The 19,944-nt window shown below is 44.2% G+C and overlaps 1 protein-coding gene and 1 long non-coding RNA gene across 5 annotated transcripts in view; one reads left to right on the top strand and one right to left on the bottom strand.

The window, feature by feature from the left end:
• The window catches only part of LOC133488938 (zinc finger E-box-binding homeobox 1-like), a 37,046-nt gene that overhangs the window by 12,584 nt on the left and 4,518 nt on the right, over nucleotides 1–19,944 (top strand). For all 4 annotated transcript variants that reach the window (XM_061797480.1, XM_061797482.1, XM_061797483.1 and 1 more), the window contains 6 exons: nucleotides 5,808–6,008; nucleotides 10,939–11,133; nucleotides 12,275–12,474; nucleotides 13,623–13,746; nucleotides 16,700–18,384; nucleotides 19,752–19,908. In XM_061797480.1, the coding sequence (XP_061653464.1) occupies nucleotides 5,808–6,008; nucleotides 10,939–11,133; nucleotides 12,275–12,474; nucleotides 13,623–13,746; nucleotides 16,700–18,384; nucleotides 19,752–19,908 (2,562 nt within the window). The remainder of the gene's footprint in view (nucleotides 1–5,807; nucleotides 6,009–10,938; nucleotides 11,134–12,274; nucleotides 12,475–13,622; nucleotides 13,747–16,699; nucleotides 18,385–19,751; nucleotides 19,909–19,944) is intronic.
• On the bottom strand, nucleotides 5,928–13,707 carry LOC133488940 (uncharacterized). Its single transcript, XR_009791774.1, has 3 exons — nucleotides 13,520–13,707; nucleotides 6,350–6,450; nucleotides 5,928–6,251 (listed from the first exon to the last, which is right to left on the bottom strand). It is a non-coding gene; the product is annotated as an uncharacterized LOC133488940 (long non-coding RNA).

The following is a 19,944-nucleotide window of genomic DNA, read 5'->3' as shown; positions in this document are numbered from 1 at the left end:
GTGCATGTGTGTAGGTGTGTGTTAAATTACTCCACCGTAATCGCGACATAGTGAGTCATCTTAACGTGAGTGCATCACCTGAGCAGGAAGTGACAGCAGGACACAAACAGGAAGTGACCGCTTTTAACCCCGCTTCCCGACGTGTCACTTCCTGCACATGCACCTAGCTTCCTCGTACGTCACTTCCTGTGTTGATGGCGCGTGTGCTGATATACTGTCGGCCAAATGTGTACGTGACTACATAAGAGATTGGACACAACAGTTCCTATGTAGCAGTGTCTCCTGAGTAGTGTGTATCCTATGTAATACTACATGCAGAACAGTACTACAAAGGATACAGGACTCCTTATGAAACAGTACTACATAGGAAACAGTACTGCTTAGATGACAGTACTACATCGGATACATTACTAATACATTACTACTTAAATTGCAGTACTACATATTACATTAGAATTGGAGTGCTACTTTAGAATACAGGACTGCTTTGGAGAAACATGATTGAGGATACACACTACTACATAGGATATAGTAGTACATAAACTACAGTACTCCACTGAATACAGTACTTAGATTGCAGTACTACATAAGATGAGTACGACATAGGAAATAGGACTTCTTAGGAGACACTTGACAACTTAGGATGTGTACTACTCCATAGGATACAGTACTTCATAGTATACATTACTGCATAGAGTACAGTACTACATGAGGATGCAGGATATAGGACTACATAGCATACAAGTATGCATAGGATGCAGGTCTACATAGGAGACAGAACTAGAGTAAATAGGATAAAGTACTACTTAGGATACAGAACTGCATAAGATACTACTCATACTACGTTTAATACAGTACTAAACAGGGGACATTACTATATAGGATAAAGGACTACATAAGTTACATTATTTACTGTATGTAGGGAGTACTATATCCTATGCAGTGTTGTATTCTAAGTAGTCTTGTGTATGCTAAATAGTACAGTATCTATGTAGTGTATTCTAAGTAGGATTGATATGCAGCATCATACACAGGACTGCTTAGGATATAGGACTACATAGGGTACAGCGCAAGATAGGACTATTTAGGATTTGCAGGGCTACTTAGGATACACAGGACTGGATATGACACAACACTACTTCATACGATACAATACTACATAGGTTATACATGACTAGGATACACACTACTACATAGGACATATTTGAGTATTTAGGATACACATTACTACATAGGAAAGGGCCCTCATTATCATCATAGAGGATTACATAGAATACAGATGGCTAGTGCTGTCACGATGAAATGTTTTTGGAATTGATTCGCATATTGATTATTGACCTAATAATCGAATAATAATGCCCCCCACTATTAAATTTATTTGTTTTAAATTACTACTAACATGTATTTTGTTCTCATTTATGAGAGATGGACTCCAACTCTTAAACTGCATATGTTGGTACTGAGTGTATGGGTATAAATTTGGTGTACAGAATCTGAGACAGCAAAATGCTAAACGCTGAATGGTTAGCAATCGCGATTATCATTAGCGCATTTAAAAAAAAAGAAGCTGACTACAATTCAGCTCACTCATAATTCTATTATGTTATGTTATATACATCTAACTGTGTCTTATAAATCACTTAAAGACGTTCCATTGTCGTTTTTGGCCAAGTTTATTATTGGCCCAACATTGCATCCGCCTGCAATAAATGTTCGTGTAAAACATGGGTTCTGGCAGCAAACATGGTTCCGGGCAGAACTTTTTTTTTTTTCTTTTCTGGTCCCTGCGGAGCTTCGAGGCAGAAATTTTGTGTCGACCTATTTTTGACGTCGGCTTAGCCGGGTTATTTGATTTTTCCCCCCAGGCCTACACATGGCTACTTAGGATATATATGATACAATACAACATAGGGTACAATAGTAGTGTATCCTATGTAGTAATGTATGTAATCCTGTAGCATACTGAGTTTTGTGTCTCCTAACTGCTACTCCATAAAGTACAGATATATCACTACATAAGATACACTACGGCATAGGATATACAGCAACAGTATTACAGTACGTAGGATACACTTCAACATAGAATACAGGATTACAGTAGTTAGATTACAACATACGATACACTATGAAATATGACATGATGCACCACAACTCAGGATATAATACTACATATGGTTCATGGCTCTGGTTAGAGCGTCTGCCTCACAGCTGAGGGCCAGGGTTCAATCCCCGGCCCCGCCTGTGTGGAGTTTGCATGTTCTTCCTGTGCCTGCGTGGGTTTTCTCCGGGCACTCCGGTTTCATCCCACATCCCAAAAACATGCATGGTAGGTTAATTGAAAAATCTAAATTGCTGGTAGGTGTGAATGTGAGTGCAAATGATTGTTTGTTTGTTTGTGCCCTGCGATTGGCTGGAAACCAGTTCAGGGTGCCCGATGATAGCTGGGATAGGCTCCAGCACGCCCGCGACCCTAGTGAGGAGAAGCGGCTCTGAAAATGGATGGATGGATAGCTAAGCTATGAGGTAAAAGGAAAAAATGGGCGACTGTGCCTTTAAGAGGGCCTGCAGCTGCTCTCTGCGTTGAAGTCTGGTCACATCTAGTTGCAGACATGCACACACACACACACATATACACACAAGCACACATATACATATATACATGAACACACACACACGTACACACAGTGGGGTAATTGTCTGTTGGGGGCTTGGCGGGCTTCCCATGCTGCACAGCTGCACTGGGTCAACACTAACACACGTACACGCATTAGTTGGGGTCTGGTGATGGAGTGTGATGCTTCACATCAATTTGCTCACCTGTAGCGACCACTCGTGGACTTGCTCGTTGTTGTGTTTGTGCGCTACCTACTGTACCTACCGCGCAGTGGACCTTGGTGTTTTGCTCGTGACTTCCTGTTTGGGGTCACTGGTGTGGGCGTGGGGTCCACTCGTGTGAACTCCGGTGAGATCTGTTGTGAACCGGAAGTGCTGGCAGACCCTTACACAATAAGTTGCTGCATTTATTCATGACTAATTACGTATATCTAAATTGCAGTACATAAAAAAATTACATAGACACATTTATACATAATGATATACTTACATGGACATACAAAAATCATTGCTTACTTATTTACATACATAGACACATACATAGTTAATTATAGGGAATGTTGTGGGTATACACATACTGAAATAAATGGTTACATATTTGTTTAAATATTTTCATAGCTACATAGACATATCGTTACATAATTACATACTTAATGGCGTACATATCCACATCAGAATCAGAATCATCTTTATTTGCCAAGTATGTCCAAAAAACACACAAGGAATTTGTCTCCGGTAGTTGGAGCTGCTCTAGTACAACAACAGAGAGTCAATTGACAGAGAACACTTTTAAGACATAAAGACATTAAAGAAAAACAGTCACTGCTCAATAAATGGTTGCTAGTTATCTGGTAATGCCGGTACAATTTTTTATTATTATTTTTTTTGACAATTGTGCAAAAAGATGCAGAGTCCTCCAGCACTTAGAGCAGTTCGAATGACTAATCTCGCAATAGTCCGGTGCAATGACCATTGTGCCAAGGGCGCCGAGACTTCAAGGAGTGTATGCAGTTTAAAGTGACGAGTAGTGCGATAATCTGGGACAATGTTGATTGTGCAAATGTTGCAGATACTCCTCAATCAGTGTGGAAATGGAGCAATGCTACTCTGGCATGAGTGGCCTGTATTGGTCAACAACAGTTATGCAAATAGTCCAGCGTGGCGAGACTACTACAGTGAGTGCATGAGTAATATATAATTGGCCCGACAGAAATGTGACAACAAACTCAGACAAAATAAATTCGCAGCATGTTGCAATGGAATTGTAAGTTAGCTGTTTAAGAAGTTGATGGCAAGAGGGAAGGAGCTGTTGGAATGTCTGCTAGTTCTCGTTTCCATTGATCGGTAGCGCCTACCTGAGGGAAGGAGCCGGAAGAGCCGGTGACCGGGATGTGGAGGGTCCGAGAGGATTTTGCATGCTCTTGTCTTAGTTCTGGCAGCGTGCAAGTCCTTAAGGGTGGGTCGGGGGGTACCGATAATCCTTTCAGCAGTTTTGATTGTCCGTTGCAGTCGGAGTTTGTCCTTTTTTGTAGCAGCACCAAACTCGACTGTGATGGAAGAACACAGGACTGATTCGATGACCGCTGTGTAGAACTACCTCAGCAGCTCCCGTGGCAGGCCGTGCTTTTTCAGAAGCCGCAGGAAGTACATCCTCTGCTGGTCCTTTTTGAGGACGGAGTTGATGTTGATCGCCCAATTCAGGTCCTGAGAGACTGTAATTCCCAGGAACGTGAAGGTCTCGACGGTTGACACAAGGCAGCTGGACAGCGTGAGGGGCAGCTGTGGCAAAGGATGCCTCCTGAAGTCCACGATTATCTCTACAGTCTTGAGCGTGTTCAGCTCCAGGTTGTGTCGGCCGCACCACAGCTCCAGCTGCTCCACTTCCTGTCGAAATGCAGACTCGTCACTGTCCTTGATGAGGCCGATGACAGTGGTGTCGTCTGCAAACTTCAGGAGTTTGACAGCCGGGTGCGTTGAGGTGCAGTCGTTCGTGTAGAGAGAGAGAGCAGCGGAGAGAGGACAAAACCTTGGGGTGCCGCAGTGCTGATGCTGCATGTGGATGAGGTGGTGTCCCCCAGCCTCACCTGCTGTGTCCTGCCCGTCAGGAAGCTGTAAATCCACTGGCAGATGGCAGGTGAGACGCTGACCTGGAGAAGCTTGGAGGAAAGGAGTTCAGGGATGATGGTGTTGAACGCTGAGCTGAAGTCCACGAACAGGATCCTCGCATAGGTCCCTGCACTGTCGAGGTGATCTAGGATGAAGTGCAGTCCCATGTTGACTGCATCATCCGCAGACCTGCAGGGGGTCCAGCAGGGGACATGTGACGCTCTTGAGGTGGTCCAGCACGAGACGTTCAAAGGACTTCATGACCACAGATGTCAGGACGACAGGCGACTGTAGTCATTCAGACCTAAGATTGTAGTTTTCTTGGGGACTGGGATGATGGTGGAGCGTTTGAAACAGGATGCTACTTTGCACAGTTCCAAAGATCTATTGAAGATCTGAGTGAAGACTGAAGCGAGCTGGTCCGCGCAGACTTTGAGGCAAGATGGGGACACAAGGTCCGGGCCTGCCGCTTTGTTAATCTTTTGTTGTTTGAAGATGCGTCTCACATTTTGTTCGTGGATGGTCAACGCAGAAGTCAGAGGTGTGATTGTGGTCAGTGGTGCGGCTGGGTGGGTGTGGGCTGTGAAAGTGTCTTTTTCAAATCTGCAGTAGAAGGTATTCAAGTCGTTGGCTAGTGTGCTATTGTTCTCAGCTTGGGGTGATCGTCGCTTGTAATTGGTCAGCGATTGTAATGCATGCCAGACTGAATTAGGGTCGTTAGCGCTAAACTGTTTTTCCAACTTTGCTGCATAGTTCCTCTTTGCAATGTTAATGTCTTTAGTCAGCAGGTTTCTAGCTCGATTATACAGGGCCCTGTCCCCGCTTTGATATGCGTCCTCCTTAGCTTGACGAAGTTGCATACTTACATAGACACATGCTTACATACTTTATTACCTACTTTACAACACAGACATTCCCACGACCCTAGTAAGGATAAGCAGTACAGAAAACGGATGGACAACACAGACATATTTAAATAATTACATACTTATTTACATACATACTTGTGACTGATAATTGCAACGATGTGTTAATGTGACTTTTAAGTCTGTCTGTTTCTTTTCCTGTTGTCTTCTGTCCCCTCGCAGTGACGAACGTAAATGGCGGCTTGGAGGCCAGCAGCTCCGACTCGGACGATGACGACAAGCTACACATCGTGGAGGACGAAAGCCCGCCTGACGCCGAAGAGACCGCGGTGGCGAGGGGGGACCGCCGCGACGCCAAAGACGCGACAGACGCGACAGACGCCAACAATGCAGTATTAACACAGAATGGAGCCTGGAACGGAGGTAAGTGTCACAATTGGTAATGGTATAATGTCGGACTGGACCCAAAAGCAGGCGGAGGCGGAGGAAGTAGATGAGTATGGTTTAATTTGTAGAAGCTCGGGGTTAGGTAGGATATCTGAGGAGTAGGATATCTGAGGAGTCCGTTGGAACAAGGAAGGTGCAGGTAGCGGGAGCGTGGGCAGGTGGAAGAGCTTTGACGGCGTGGCAGGAGGAAGGAGCGGAGCGGGAGACACGGAAGGAGCACTGGGGACGGAGGAGGACACAAGAGGATTAGTACAATGCGGGTAGCCAAGTAATCAAAGGAACACACGAGAAGGAATCATGACAGCCGGCCTGTGTACCACGAACGAGTGTCAATACTCTCGGGCTGGATTCCTGGATCTGGCAGGCTTAAACGCAGGCAGTGATGTGGACAGGTGCGCAGGCGAGGTGGTGGTAATTGCTGGGGGAGAGAGAGAGAGAGATAGAGAGAGCAGGGATGGAGGGTTGCAAAGCGCCACCCAAGCTCCAAAACAGGAACTGCAGGGCACAGATCATGACAGTAAGAACACCTTGGACTAAAGATTTGGGACACATACGATGTGAAAAGGGAAGGAAGGAAGGAAACAAGATTGGTATGAATGGAAGGAAGGAAGGAAGGAAGGAAGGCTCTAAGAAGGAAAGGTGGAAGGTAGGAATATAGTGAGGAAGGAAGGAAGGTAGAAAGGAAGGTTAGAAAGGAAGATTGGGAGGAAGTGAGGGAGGAATGGGAGAAAGGAAAGAAGGGAGTAATGATGGAAGGGAGGAAGGAATAAAGGTTGTAAGCAAAAAAGTGAGGGTGGGAGGAAAGATCGAAGGAAGGGAGAAAGAGAGGAGGAAAGGAAAGGAGGAATGTAGGAATAAAGTGAGTGAGCAAGGAACCTTGGAAGTGAAGAAATGATGGTGGGACAAAGGAAGGAATGCTGGAAGGAAAGGATAGGAGAAAGATGGAACGATGAAGAATAAAGACTGGAAGGAAAGAAGGATGGTAGGGACGGAAGGTGGGAGGAAGGATATAAGGAAGAATGGAAGGGAGAAATCAAGGAAAGAGGAAGGTTGTAAGAAAGAAGGAACGGTGGGAGGAAGGAAGAAAATGGAAGATAGGAAGGAAAAAGGATAGAGCAAAGGAAGGAGGAAGGAATGAAAGATGGAAGGACGGAAACAAGATAGAAGGAAGAAAGGAAGGATGAGAGGGATGAAGGAAGGATGAATTGAAGAAAGGAAACAAAAGATCACCCAAACGAATAAGGGAAGGAAGGTAAGAAGGAAAAGAGGAAAGATGAAGGAAATGTGGAAGGAAGGACTGAGGATAGGAAGGAAGGATGAGTGGAAGCCATTGTAGTCCATTTTTGGGGGTGCTGAAGCACCCCAAAAATAGATCCCAGCACCCCTAACATTTGAGAGATCAACATTTTTTTAAATTGTATGTCATTTTCAAACAACCTCGAAAAGTGGAAAACCATAGTACTACTTGTTTGTAACATAACGAAACAGCGTAACAGCAAAAGTACAGCACCCCAACTAACAAATGGTTTGCGCCACCCAATCCCTCCCACTTTTCCTTGATTGGGCTCTGACCTTTCTACTTGCACAGAACAATACTCTGCCTTCAGTGATATGGTGTAAGTCCTGGCTTAAACCACGATTTGTGGCACATTTCTTCACTACAACCACTCAATAGCAACGCACTATTTCACTACCAGTCCTCATTTTTGCTGCATTTAATCGTAGCTCACTGTTTGTTATTTGGTGGGAGCGAGCTGACATTTATTTATTTATTTTTTCTAGCTAGGAAATGATTCACACGGTGGGCGACTGGTTAGAGCGTCTGCCTCACAGTTCTGAGGACCGGGGTTCAATCCCTGGCTCCACCTGTGTGGAGTTTGCATGTTCTCCCCGTGCCTGCGTGGGTTTTCTCCGGGCACTCCGGTTTCCTCCCACATCCCAAAAACATGCATGGTAGGTTAATTGAAGACTCTAAATTGCCCCTTAGTGTGAATGTGAGTGCGAATGGTTGTTTGTTTGTATGTGCCCTGCGATTGGCTGGCAAGCAGTTCAGGGTGTACCCCGCCTCCTGCCCGATGATAGCTGGGATAGGCTCCAGCACTCCCGCGACTCTTGTGAGGATAAGCGGCTCAGAAAATGGATGGATGGAAATAATTCAGGTGGCCACTATCCTCTGTTTGAATTGAAATGAGAGAAGTTAGTTGTTGTGTCATGTATTAAAGCCAAGGTGCTACTGAATAGCTTACTGACTCTCAGGGTGGGACTGGGGGGTAAAAGTGGCCCGGGAGTCATGGACAGACCGCCACAGTTCATCACGCCATAATGTTAGTCAAATAAGCATTTTCACCTAAAGCATCACAAAGTTTCAAACATAACTTACCATTATATCACTAGGTTTTTCATGTTTGTTGAGATTCAGCTGTTGAGGAGTAGGCTAGCCGCGGCTTGCGCTGGCAACGGAGTCCTGTGTGGCGGTCGCCAAACTCGAACGACCGCCAAATTATGTGTGCCCGGCACTTCCTCGAGCGATTTAAATATTTTGTTTTTTTTAATCTCTCAACTTCTCAGCAGCACCTTTTCGTTTTGGAGGTTGTTTTTTTTTCATGTCCATCTTAACTCTGGTCCGGCTGGCTATCTATCTACAGGTTCTAGTACAGTTAGCTGAAGAGTGATTGGCAGGTGATGGTCAGCCACAACAGCTAGGGAAAATGGGTGTGACATAAACATATGTAATATGTAATTTGATTGGCTCAGCATAGACAGTAGTAGGCGAAAACATGTAAGTACAGTATACCCTCACATCGCAACAATGGGCCCACGAGTCACAACACTAACCTCCCGCCCGCACCCCTCCTAGTGGACAACAAAGCTGTTGGCTGACGGCTCCCCCCCCACCCCCTTTTCTGTTTCATTTGCTTCTTCCTCTTGTGGCCACTGGCCCATCGTCCCACCGGTCCACTGGGGATATCCCCAGTCTCCCTGTACGCCAGTCTGCCCTTGCTGACTGGCACAGGTTTGTAGCCCATTTTTGGGTTAAAATGAAATCCCAACACCCTTAAACCTCTTATCCTAGAATTGCCCCCTGATTGGATGGAAGAAAGAAATCAAGAATATATGGAAGGAGGGAAGGAAGGGTAAGGAAGGAAGAAAAGATAAGACAAAAATATTGGGACACCTTCAGGAAATTGAGAAAATGAAGAAAATATGGACAAAAGTGATTGGATACTCACAGGAAGTAAAAAGTGAAGAAAATGTAGAGTTTGAACCAAAGCACTGAGACAGAAAGAAATAAAATTGAAGAAAGCACTTGAAAGAAAAAGAACCAATGGTGTGTCGGCAGGTGGAGGTGACGACTGAAGAAGGGAAGCAGATGTGGAAAAATTGGGATGATGAGGTCATGGGAAGCCCAGATCATGTGGCTAAACACACGCACACACACACGGCTGGCTTCACCTGTCCCTGACCGAGCTTTGCAGCAAGAGGTGTGGCATTAGGGGCTCGTCTGGCTTCCATTATAATCCTTTGTCTCCATGGCAATGCGGAAAACCTTCTGACATGGGGGGAAAAAAAAGTTCAACAACACATACACGCACGCACTCACGCACATGCACACAGTTCCCATTCCTAAAACACATGACACGGGTGACGCAACGCATGTCTGTCTGTCAGCCATTGTGCCTGTTCCATACGTGGGAAAATCCAGATTAAAATAACAACACCTTGACTCGGGATGCCGTGGCTGTAAACAAGCCCAACAGAGGCTTATTTTATCTTAGTTTATCTTCATTCATCTTAGCTTACTTTAGCTTGGTCTAGCCTAGCCTGCTAACATGGCTAGAACATGCAACTGAGACTACAACCCTGAGCATTGCTAATGTGAGCTAAAGGTAGTTCTACACTTTTGAAATTAATTTATTGAAGGATGGTAGGAAAGAGGCAATAAGGATTTTTGAAAAGGAGGACAAATGAAGGATGGATGGAAGGAGGAATGGAGGGAGAAGGGAAGGAAAAAAGGTAAAGGAATGTATGAAAGGAATGAAGGAACGACGGATGAATAGAAGGAAGGCAACAAGGATTGTATGAAAGGATGGATGGAAGGTAATAAGAATGGAGGCTGAAGGGTTGGAAGGGAGAAAGGATAGGAAAGAAATCATGCTGATGAAAGGGAGGAATGATGAAGGAAAGATCCAAGTAATAAAGAATAGATGAAGGAAAAGGGATGGTGAGAAAGGAAGGAGGGACAGAAGAAAGAAGGAAGGCAGAGAGGAAGGAAGTATGCAATGATAGAAGGAAAGAAACAAAGATGGATGAAAAGATGGAAGGAAGACTGAAAGAAGGATGGAAGTCAGGACTGAAGGATGATAAATGAAAGGAAGGAGAGAAGGAACAAAGGATGATGAAGGAGGGAAACAAGGATGTACGAAAGGATGGAAGGGAACAAGACTGTATAAAAGGAAAGGTTAGAAGAACAACAACAAGGATATATAAAAGGAGAGATGGAAAGAAGGATGAGAGGAAAGGAGGAATACAAGAAGGGAGGGAACAAGGAAAAGATGGTGAAAAGACAGATGGAAGCAAGGAGAAAAGGGAGGGATGGAGGTAGGATGCAAGGATGGAAACAAGAATAGTATATGAAAAGAAAGTAGGAATAGTGGAATGAATTAAGGATGGATGGAAGGAAGGATGTAGGATTAAGGATGAAAGAAGACCATTTTCAGGGTCTCCGCCAGCCACATCAACACAAATTGACCCTAACCTGGATTTGAAACCCCAACACTTACATTGAAACCCTCATTTGAAACCTTAACCCTGGATTGTGGCGCCGTCTAGTGGTGACTCTGTGCAAAAACAACACACGCTCTTGTCAGGATGGAATGATTCAAAGCATGTTTGGGTGTGTTTTCAGTGAAAGAGGAGTGCGTGTCCGGAGAAGAAGAAGAAGAAGAAGAAGAAGAAGAAGAAAATGGAGTCAAGTGTGGAGTGAAGAAAGAAGTGGTGGTGGAGGAGGAGATCCTCCAGAAAGAAGACACGGCTGTTATCTACCCAGAAGCCCCCGATGATCAGCAGAGTCCTGCGGAGACGGGGGGCGTGGACGAAAACGGTAGTACAAGCAGAAATTGTGTAGTAATTAGTAATCTACTCGGTTTTGTAAACATCAATGATGATTAAGTCTTCAATAAACATCACTTTTGATCTTTGGGAACGATAGCTAATGATGGTAAAGCGATTTTGTCTTCAGAAAACCGAACATATTTTGTCAACTTCAATGACAATTTAAAGTGAAAGTGTTTTCCTAAACATCAAAGATGATTTAGCGTCTCTTTTTTCATTAAATACTGGAGAATTTATATTCTTCAGTAAACCTGAAACATTTTCGTAGATATCAAAGGTGTTGCAGTCTCCAGTTAACTTGTTGCACAAGGTTTTGTAAACATCGACGACGCATTTGAGTTGAACCAAACTAAAGTAAGTTTTTGTTATAATCAATTTCGAGTCAATGCATGGGTTTTCAATAATATTGAAGACGATTTACAGTCTTCAATTAACTCAATTTACATATTTTTGTAAAAATCCATCCATCCATTATCTGAGTCGCTTATCCTCACAAGGGTCGCGGGGAGCGCTTGAGCCTATCCCAGCTATTGTCGGGCAGGAGGCGGGGTACACCATGAACTGGTTGCCAGCCAATCGCAGATTTTCGTAAACACTGAAGATGAATTCATCTTCAACTAAATTATCGTAGGTGTTTACCTCAAAGGCGGTTTAGAGTCACTAAATTCTCATCAACATTGATGATTCATAGTCTTGGAACGATATATCGAAGAGAAATTTTAGCCTTCAGTGAGCCTAACATTTGTTTTTGTAAACATCAAAGGCAGGTTTTCAATGAACGTGATGTACGTTTTTCGCAAAGATCAAAGCCGATTTAATATTGAAAGTGTATTTTTGTAAACATTGAGGACAAATTTGAGATCAACAAACCTGCTTATCCTCAAAATTATCGTAAACATCAAACATATTTAGACTAGAAATCTAACATACGATGCTGTGGTAAACATAAGACTATCAGTCTTCAACTAACCTAACATGCGTGTTTTCGTAAACGTCAAAGTCGTTTTTGAGTCTTTAACCTAAGCTAAAGGGGAATTCAGTAAAATTCTGAGCTCTCGTCAAAACTTAACACACGTGTTTCAAATACATTTTTGATATTTCAAAGAATGAACGTGCGTTTCTGTAAACAGGCACACCAGACTCCCTTCAGCTGCACACGTGTCCGTACTGCTCGCGAGGCTACAAGCGCAACGCTTCGCTGAAAGAACACATCAAGTACCGGCACGAGACCAGCGAAGACAACTACAGATGCTCGCACTGCAGCTACACCTTCACATACCGCTCGCAACTCGAGAGGCACATGAGTCACCACCGGGGCAGCAAGGAGCAGGTAGTGATGAAAATGAAACTTTTTTCACAATTTAGTGACAATTTCTAGTATTAGTTTGCCCAACAAAATTTCAACAAAATGGCCATTTTTAAAACGAAATGGCTGACTTCCTGTTCGTTTTACCAAACAGGTTCTTGAGACTTTTTTGCGGTTCTTCTCCTGATAGATATGTCAACCAAATTTTATGCTGCTAAGGAATACTGGCTTCAGGGTCTGAATATTTTTTTTATTTATTACCGTCACCCTTGGAAATGGCCCAAATTACCATCAAAATGAAATTTTCAAATTAAAATAGCTGGATTTCTGTTTGTTTTACAGCATAGGTTCTTAATGCTTTTTTGTGGGTCTGCTCATGATAGAGATGCTGACCAAATTTCATGATGCTAAGGGTAACTGGCTTTGGAGGCTGAATTATAAAAAAATATTACTTGGACACTTGGAAATAGCCAAAAATAACCCCATATTCAAACCAAAATGGCAGACTTCCTGTTTGTTGTACAGCACAGGTTTGTGAAACTTTTTTGTGGGTCTGCTCATGGTAAAGATGCCTACCAAATTTCATGCTGGTAAGTGAAACTGACTTCGGGTGCTGCTTTTAGAAAAAAAAAGAAAAGCTTTGATCCTTGAAAATGGACAAATTACCCGAAAACAGCCATTTTCAAACAAAAATAGCAGACGTTTATTGTTTATTATTGTTGTAGCTCAGATTAGCGTTACGATTGACAGTTAAAAGGTCAAACAGACGAGAAGAAGCATACGGACCAAAATCATGAATGATTAACTTAAGTAAGCTGCAGGTGCAACCAAATTACCTCCCCTCCACCTTCTTATACAAACTATTTTTAACATAACCTTTATTATGTCCAAGTAGAATCATTTACATTATTTTTAATAATTAACATTTTTCAACTAGTTTCTTAACCTTTGGATGGACCCCTGGTAGTCCACCCTCACTACTATTCTGGAAACCACCCCCATCTATTTATCCCAATGGACCAGTCTGGCTCAGTTTGGCCATTTCCTACTTGATGACACGTGCGCTCACCTTCCTCGCTTCTCTTTAGCATTAGCATGACCGTTAGCGCTGTTTCTTTTTTCTTTTCCTTGCATCAGTGTCTGAGAGTGTTTCTTTTATTTCCCCGCCTCAGCGTCACGTGCAGTCGTCCGGTGGCGGTGGAAGTGGAGGAGGCCCTCGCAAGTTCAAGTGCACAGAGTGCTTCAAAGCCTTCAAGTACAAACACCACCTGAAGGAGCACCTGCGCATACATAGTGGTGAGTGGCAAAATTTATAGAGTTCTTGCTAGGGATGGAGAAACCGAGGCTTTCTGAAGCAATTAATCATTTGAGACAACTAGCCTAAAATGATTCACTGTTTTGAAGCATTTGACACACTTAAATCAGTTATATCAAAACCATATGTATATATATATATATATATATATATATATATATATATATATATACATACATATACACACAGTTTTTACATTGGACCTCATAGCCTTTTGAAAGGTAATGTGGAAGTAAAATCCTTGTGAAACAGGGATATTGATTGTTAGTCACTGGCAACTGTGTCTAAGGCAAATCGGTGATGAACAACTTTTATTTTTATAAAATCGTTGATGCATGTCATGCCTGGCACGCACTTGTCGCAACATCAAAGATGTGTTTTTGCTCTATGTAAACTATGAAGCCAAAAAGCCGTCTATGTATACAACTTTGAGTCACGGTGGTCGGTTCAACCACAAATGGACTCGAACACGCGCCACGTCCGTCCTCACAGATTGAGAGCGGAGTCCGCTACAGCTCTGCTAAAAACTCCAGACTGCAAGTCTGCCGGGCAAAAAACAACTCTGGTAAAAGTACTGAGCCCACTCCCTAAAGTAAAGGTACAAAAGTACACACTTATAAATGTACTTAAGTAAAAAAGTAAATCTACCTTTTTCAGCCCAATAATAGAGTACATGTAATTAGATCAGGGGTGTCAAACTCATTTTTGTTCCGGGCCACATTTTTTTTCACTCATAGGACCGTTAGGACTCTGAAACCATATAAATGTTTCATCACCTTATCATAGTATTACATATACACAACAAATTGACGGATAACTAGTTTTGAAATTTTGTTTGTTCAGCTTTCGTTAAAGTTACTGTAAAAATGCGTTTATTTACAAAAACTTCTTGCAATATCTCAATGTCCTCAATTTCCTCTTATATGTTGCATATGACAATTTAAAATTTAGGTACAAATTTTAGTGAGAATCCGTTGGCACGGTGGAATCACAGTTCTGAGGACCGGGGTTCAAATCCCGACCCCGCCTGTGTGAAGTTTGCATGTTCTCCCCCGTGCATGCGTGGGTTTTCTCTGAGTACTCCGGTTTCCTCCCACATCCCCAAAACATGCATGTAGGTTAACTGAAGACTCTAAATTGCCCGTAGGTGTGAATGTGAGTGCGAACTGTTGTTTGTTTCTATGTGCCCTGCGATTGGGTGGCGACCAGTTCAGGGTGTACACCGCCTCTCGCCCAAAGATAGCTGGGATAGGCTCCAGCACGTGAGGAAAAACGGTACAGAAAATGGATGGATGGATTTTAGTGAGAATTAAGATGAAGCAAATCATTTGCTTTTATGGGCCACATAAAATGATGGGCGGGACAGATGTGGGCCCCGGACCTTGAGTTTGACACCTGTTAGTTAGATTTTTTTGTAATGCATCTCTCCACATGATTTGCATGCTTTCTCTGGCGGGCACAATGGACAAAACAAATACAAACAAAAATTAAATGAAAAGACGAGCATTTATTTGGACTATTTAAATAAAGATATATACAGTACAACATAAATAGTTAAAAATAAAAAAGCTATTTTTATTTTTATTTTTTTAAACAGGTTATTATTATGATTTTTTTTTTACGGTTTTGTTTTAGCAGTGTGCAAATAAATGTGTTGGAGGTATTTTATTGCTCGAAAAGTGACTGCCAGCGAGCCTGACTTCGACAAGCTAACATTCTAAAAAACTATCACGGTTCATTCATTGCAGGCACCTTTGGAAAAAGAGAGTAAAAAAAAAATCATTCTTACCCATGAAAGGTTAATCCAAGTTCAGAGTGATTGTACGAACCGTACGCAGCACAGTGTGCAGGCATCTTTGTTATTTTGGTTTCCGACCTGCCATCCACAAACATGGAATCTGCCGAAACTTTGCCCCCACTAACTTAGTTAGACATCGAATGCACCGATACTTTCCCCCACTAGCTTAGCATTGTCGCAGGCACGCGGCTCAAACAGGAGTGTCGTATCTACAATGTCTAGGATCAGTGGGTTGACTTTACTTTCGATTTCCTGTTTTTCGGCATTCTGCCTTTTACATTGCGTCGTCGCTAACTTGAGAAGGTTTGAAAAGTAACAAGCAAATTTTTAAAATGTAAGGGGTAGAAAGTACAGATATTTCTGTGTAAAATGTAAGGAGTAAAAATAAAAAGTTGTCAGAAAGATAAATACTTGAGCAAAGTACAGATACCCAAAAAAATTCTACTTAAGTACAGTATTGAAGTACGAGTACTTTGTTACGTTCCACCTCTGCAATAGGGTTCTTGGTTTGCCACCGCAACAATAAGCTGTTAAAGTTCAGAAATTGGTTTAACATTTAACAAGTCGAAAAATGACACGCAAAACGGATTTTACCTTGTATTTTGGGGCTGAAGGCCTCTCGAAATCAATAGGTTCAAGAAACCCGAAACCCTGAGAAGTCTTTGAACATTAACCTGTTTCGGTTCCGAGATTCGTAGAGAAGTGTCAAGCATTGCTTATTTTTACCTTTGATCCCAGCTACCTCATGTAGTTTTTGACTCAAGATGTCTCAAATATGGTTCTTGTTTTCACATACACAGAACAAACTGTTCATGTTCGGATAGATTTTACTTTTCATCCCAGCTCTCAAGTACCTTTTGTCTAAAAAGATCTGTCAAAAGCAATAGGGTTCTTGTTCTGACATAGATATTCTGTTGAAAGTTGCGATACTGAAATGCAAAACTTTTATTTGACGTTTAAATGCTAAATTCATGTATCTTGGCCACCACTGAACATATTCTGAAAAAAATACAATAGGGTTCTTGCTCTGGCAGACCTATGACATGAAATTGTGTCGTTCTGTGACATTCATTGTAGGGAGTTCTGTTTTATCAATGTTTTATATTTATTTTTAATATTTTTTTTTTGCTTTCCAGGTGAGAAACCATACGAGTGTGCCAACTGCAAGAAGCGATTCTCACACTCTGGCTCGTACAGCTCGCACATCAGCAGCAAGAAGTGCGTGAGTGCGGCCAACGCCCCCAACGGCCTGGCCCGCAAGTCCGTCAAGTCACTGCCGCCCGTTGCTGACATCCCGGGGGTTGCGGTCACCTCTACCCGCGTGGTCCTAACGGAGAAGCCGGAAAGCAAACCCCTCCAAGAACAGCTCCCCGTCACGCAAATCAAATCAGAAGCGACCGAGGTGCCCTGCAAGCCGGCTGTGGCGTCGGCACCATCGGCCAATGGGGCGGCGCCCCAGCCCCAACCGCTATCACAGGGCGTAGCTATGGTGCTTCCCACTGTGGGGCTGGTGCCCCCCATCAACATCAATCTGAGTGACCTGCAGAACGTCCTGAAACTGGCTTTGGATGGGAACGTTTTGAGGCAGGTTCTGGGGACCGCCAATGGCTCTGCGGTGCAGGGAAAGCCGGGGATCGTGGTCCAGCAACCTCAGCAGCAGATCATTAGCCTGCCCGCCTTCGTTGACCACGATGGGACCACCAAGATCATCATCAACTACAGCATCGGACCCGCACCTGTCACCACCGCTACTACTACTGCCACCACCACCCAACCCATGCCGCTTCTTGTCAAAAACAACCTGGTCCCGGCTGCACCCATCCCGACCAAAACTGACAAGCCACCCAGTCCCAAGGTTGACCTCAGCCTGGTGAAGGAGGAGCCCGAAGAGTCGGTGCTCATCACAGAAACAAAAACAGACCAATTGAAGAGCATCAAGACTGAAGAAGCTGAGGTGCTGCCACCCGACACCGGATCTGGTACTTGTTCACTGTGCGACGAGTGCCCCGAGAACCTGGAGGCGTTGCACTTGCTCCAGCACCACAAGGCGGCCAACGGGGAGGCGGTGGACTCGGCCGCCTTGGACCCATCCTTCGCCGCCTTGCTCAGCGACGCCGGTGTGACGCTGGAGCAGGAGCCAGCTGTGGATGATCTCCTGACCCTCCTTAAGACCTACTTCGCCTCCAACGCCAACCCTGACCAAGAAGAGCTAGAGAAGATATCAGACTCTGTTAGGATTCCCGTGGACGTGGTGCGGAAGTGGTTTGCCAAGATGAACTCTGGAAGAAAAATCTGTCAAGACCAGGCGGCGTCCAAACAGACTGAACCTCTAAACTGTGAGTCAGAGGCCCCCAAACAAGCCTCGTGTCAATCCCCATCTGAATCCCCGTCGTTAAACACCAGCGACTTGGTCATCATCAAAAGCGAGCCAGAGGACCCCGAGGCTCTGGACTCCCAGGCCGAACCCTTGGACCTGTCCCTCCCGAAACAAGTCCCCCCTCCCACATCTGCTGCACTCCCAGAGGACACCTCACCTGCCAAAAAAACACCCCAGCCTGTGACCCTAGCCTGCCTAAGGAAGGAGGAGGTGGGTGGTCGTACTATCTATGTGGCCACGCCTCAGACGCGCCGAACCGCCGTCAACATCATCCCCACCTCACAGCTGCCCACCTTGGTGGCCATCACAGGTCAGGGCCCGGTTGGCTGCCTTGGCGCCCTCGGGGGCTCGGCCAAGCGGACCATTCTCATCCCACAGCTCACCTACACCTACGCCAACTCGGCTGGAACCACGGCGAAGACGGTCGTGCTCAACGGACACAAGGTAATACCATCTTTGAGTTATAAACAGCAGTCATTTTAGTACAGAACCTTGTGTCACTCCATAAGCCGATTGCTTTTACATTGGCACCTTGACTTACAAGTTTATTTCCTTCTGTTTTAAATCTTCTAAATCATCCATCCATCCATTTTCAACACCGCTTATCCTGGTTAGGGTCACGGGGTGCCGGAGCCTATCCCAGCTGACTTCGGGCGGAAGGCGGACTACGCCCTGAACTGGTCGTCAGTCAGTCGCAGGGCACATATCGACACGGACAACCATTTGCACTTGCATTCACACCGTCACTGATTGGGTACTGAACCCACGCTGCCTGCACCAAAGTCACGCGAGTGTACCACTACACCGTCAGTGACGCTTATTAATCAATTTACTCTTATATTAAATCAATATTTCTCATGGAAATTAAATGAAATATCATTAATCGTTCCACCATGTTTTTTTTTTTAAACGTCTTTTCAATAAAGAAAATAGCACGATATTGTATAAAAACATCCATCCATTTTCCGCAAGGCTTTTCCTCACTAGGGTCACGGGTGTGTTGGCGCCTACCTCAGCTGACTTTGGGCGAGAGACGGGGTACACCCTGAACTGGTTGCCAGCCAATCGCAGGGCACATAGAAACAACCAAATATTTACACTCACATTCACACTGATGGGCGATTTAGAGTCTTCAATTAAACTACCATGCATGTTTTGGGGATGTGGGAGGAAACCGGAGTGCCCGGGGAAAACCCGCGCAGGCACGGGGAGAACATGCATACTCCACACAGGCGGGGCCGGGGATTTGAACCAGAGTCCTCTGAACTGTGAGGCAGATGTGCTAACCAGTCGTCCACCGTATAAAATGTAATAAAACAAAAGAGAATTTGAAGGAATAAACCGGTTTCATATAGTATAATTACATACTGTATTTGTGTTTTAAGATGCGTGGCTGAGTGATTGATGTCACAAGTTGATTTCAGTTTGAGCGTCTGGGTGCGGGACAGGAACTCCTTGCAAGTGTTCTTATTTTGTATTTGTGTTTGACAGTTCAGTAAACGACTGAAAGTGCCTCAGTCTATGTGGCTCTCCTTGCCCACACACGCGGGCATTACTGTACCTTGATTGCTCTATTTTCTTTTTCACTTAATTCAAGTGGCAGCATATCTGGAGATTGCTCTTAGCCAAAATTTTGGCTCAAAACAGCAAAAATAAATAAATCTACCAAGCAATGTCTAACAAGAACCAAGTCCCGAAGCACTGCGGAAATAAAGTCAAGTAACCTGTTTAAAAAAAACGACTTGGCTCCAACTCCAAAAGGGTATTTGAAGCTAATCCCACTTGAAGTTTTGTTGTGTTTTTCCGTGCAGACACCGGAAGCGAGCTCTGATGGCGCGGCGGACGAACAAAGGGAGATGTCACTAATGAAGAAGCCACGTCTGGAAAACGGCGTCTACGCTTGTGACCTGTGCAACAAGGCCTTCCAGAAGGGGAGCTCCTTGCTCAGGCACAAATATGAACACACAGGTACGTCCTACCTGGTGGTCTGACCCAGAGGTGGGG

This window comes from Phyllopteryx taeniolatus, chromosome 14 (genome assembly GCF_024500385.1).
Source record: "Phyllopteryx taeniolatus isolate TA_2022b chromosome 14, UOR_Ptae_1.2, whole genome shotgun sequence".
Taxonomy (NCBI): Eukaryota; Metazoa; Chordata; class Actinopteri; order Syngnathiformes; family Syngnathidae; genus Phyllopteryx; species Phyllopteryx taeniolatus.
Note: the sequence above shows the minus strand (reverse complement) of the source record. Positions and strands in the feature narration are given on the sequence as shown.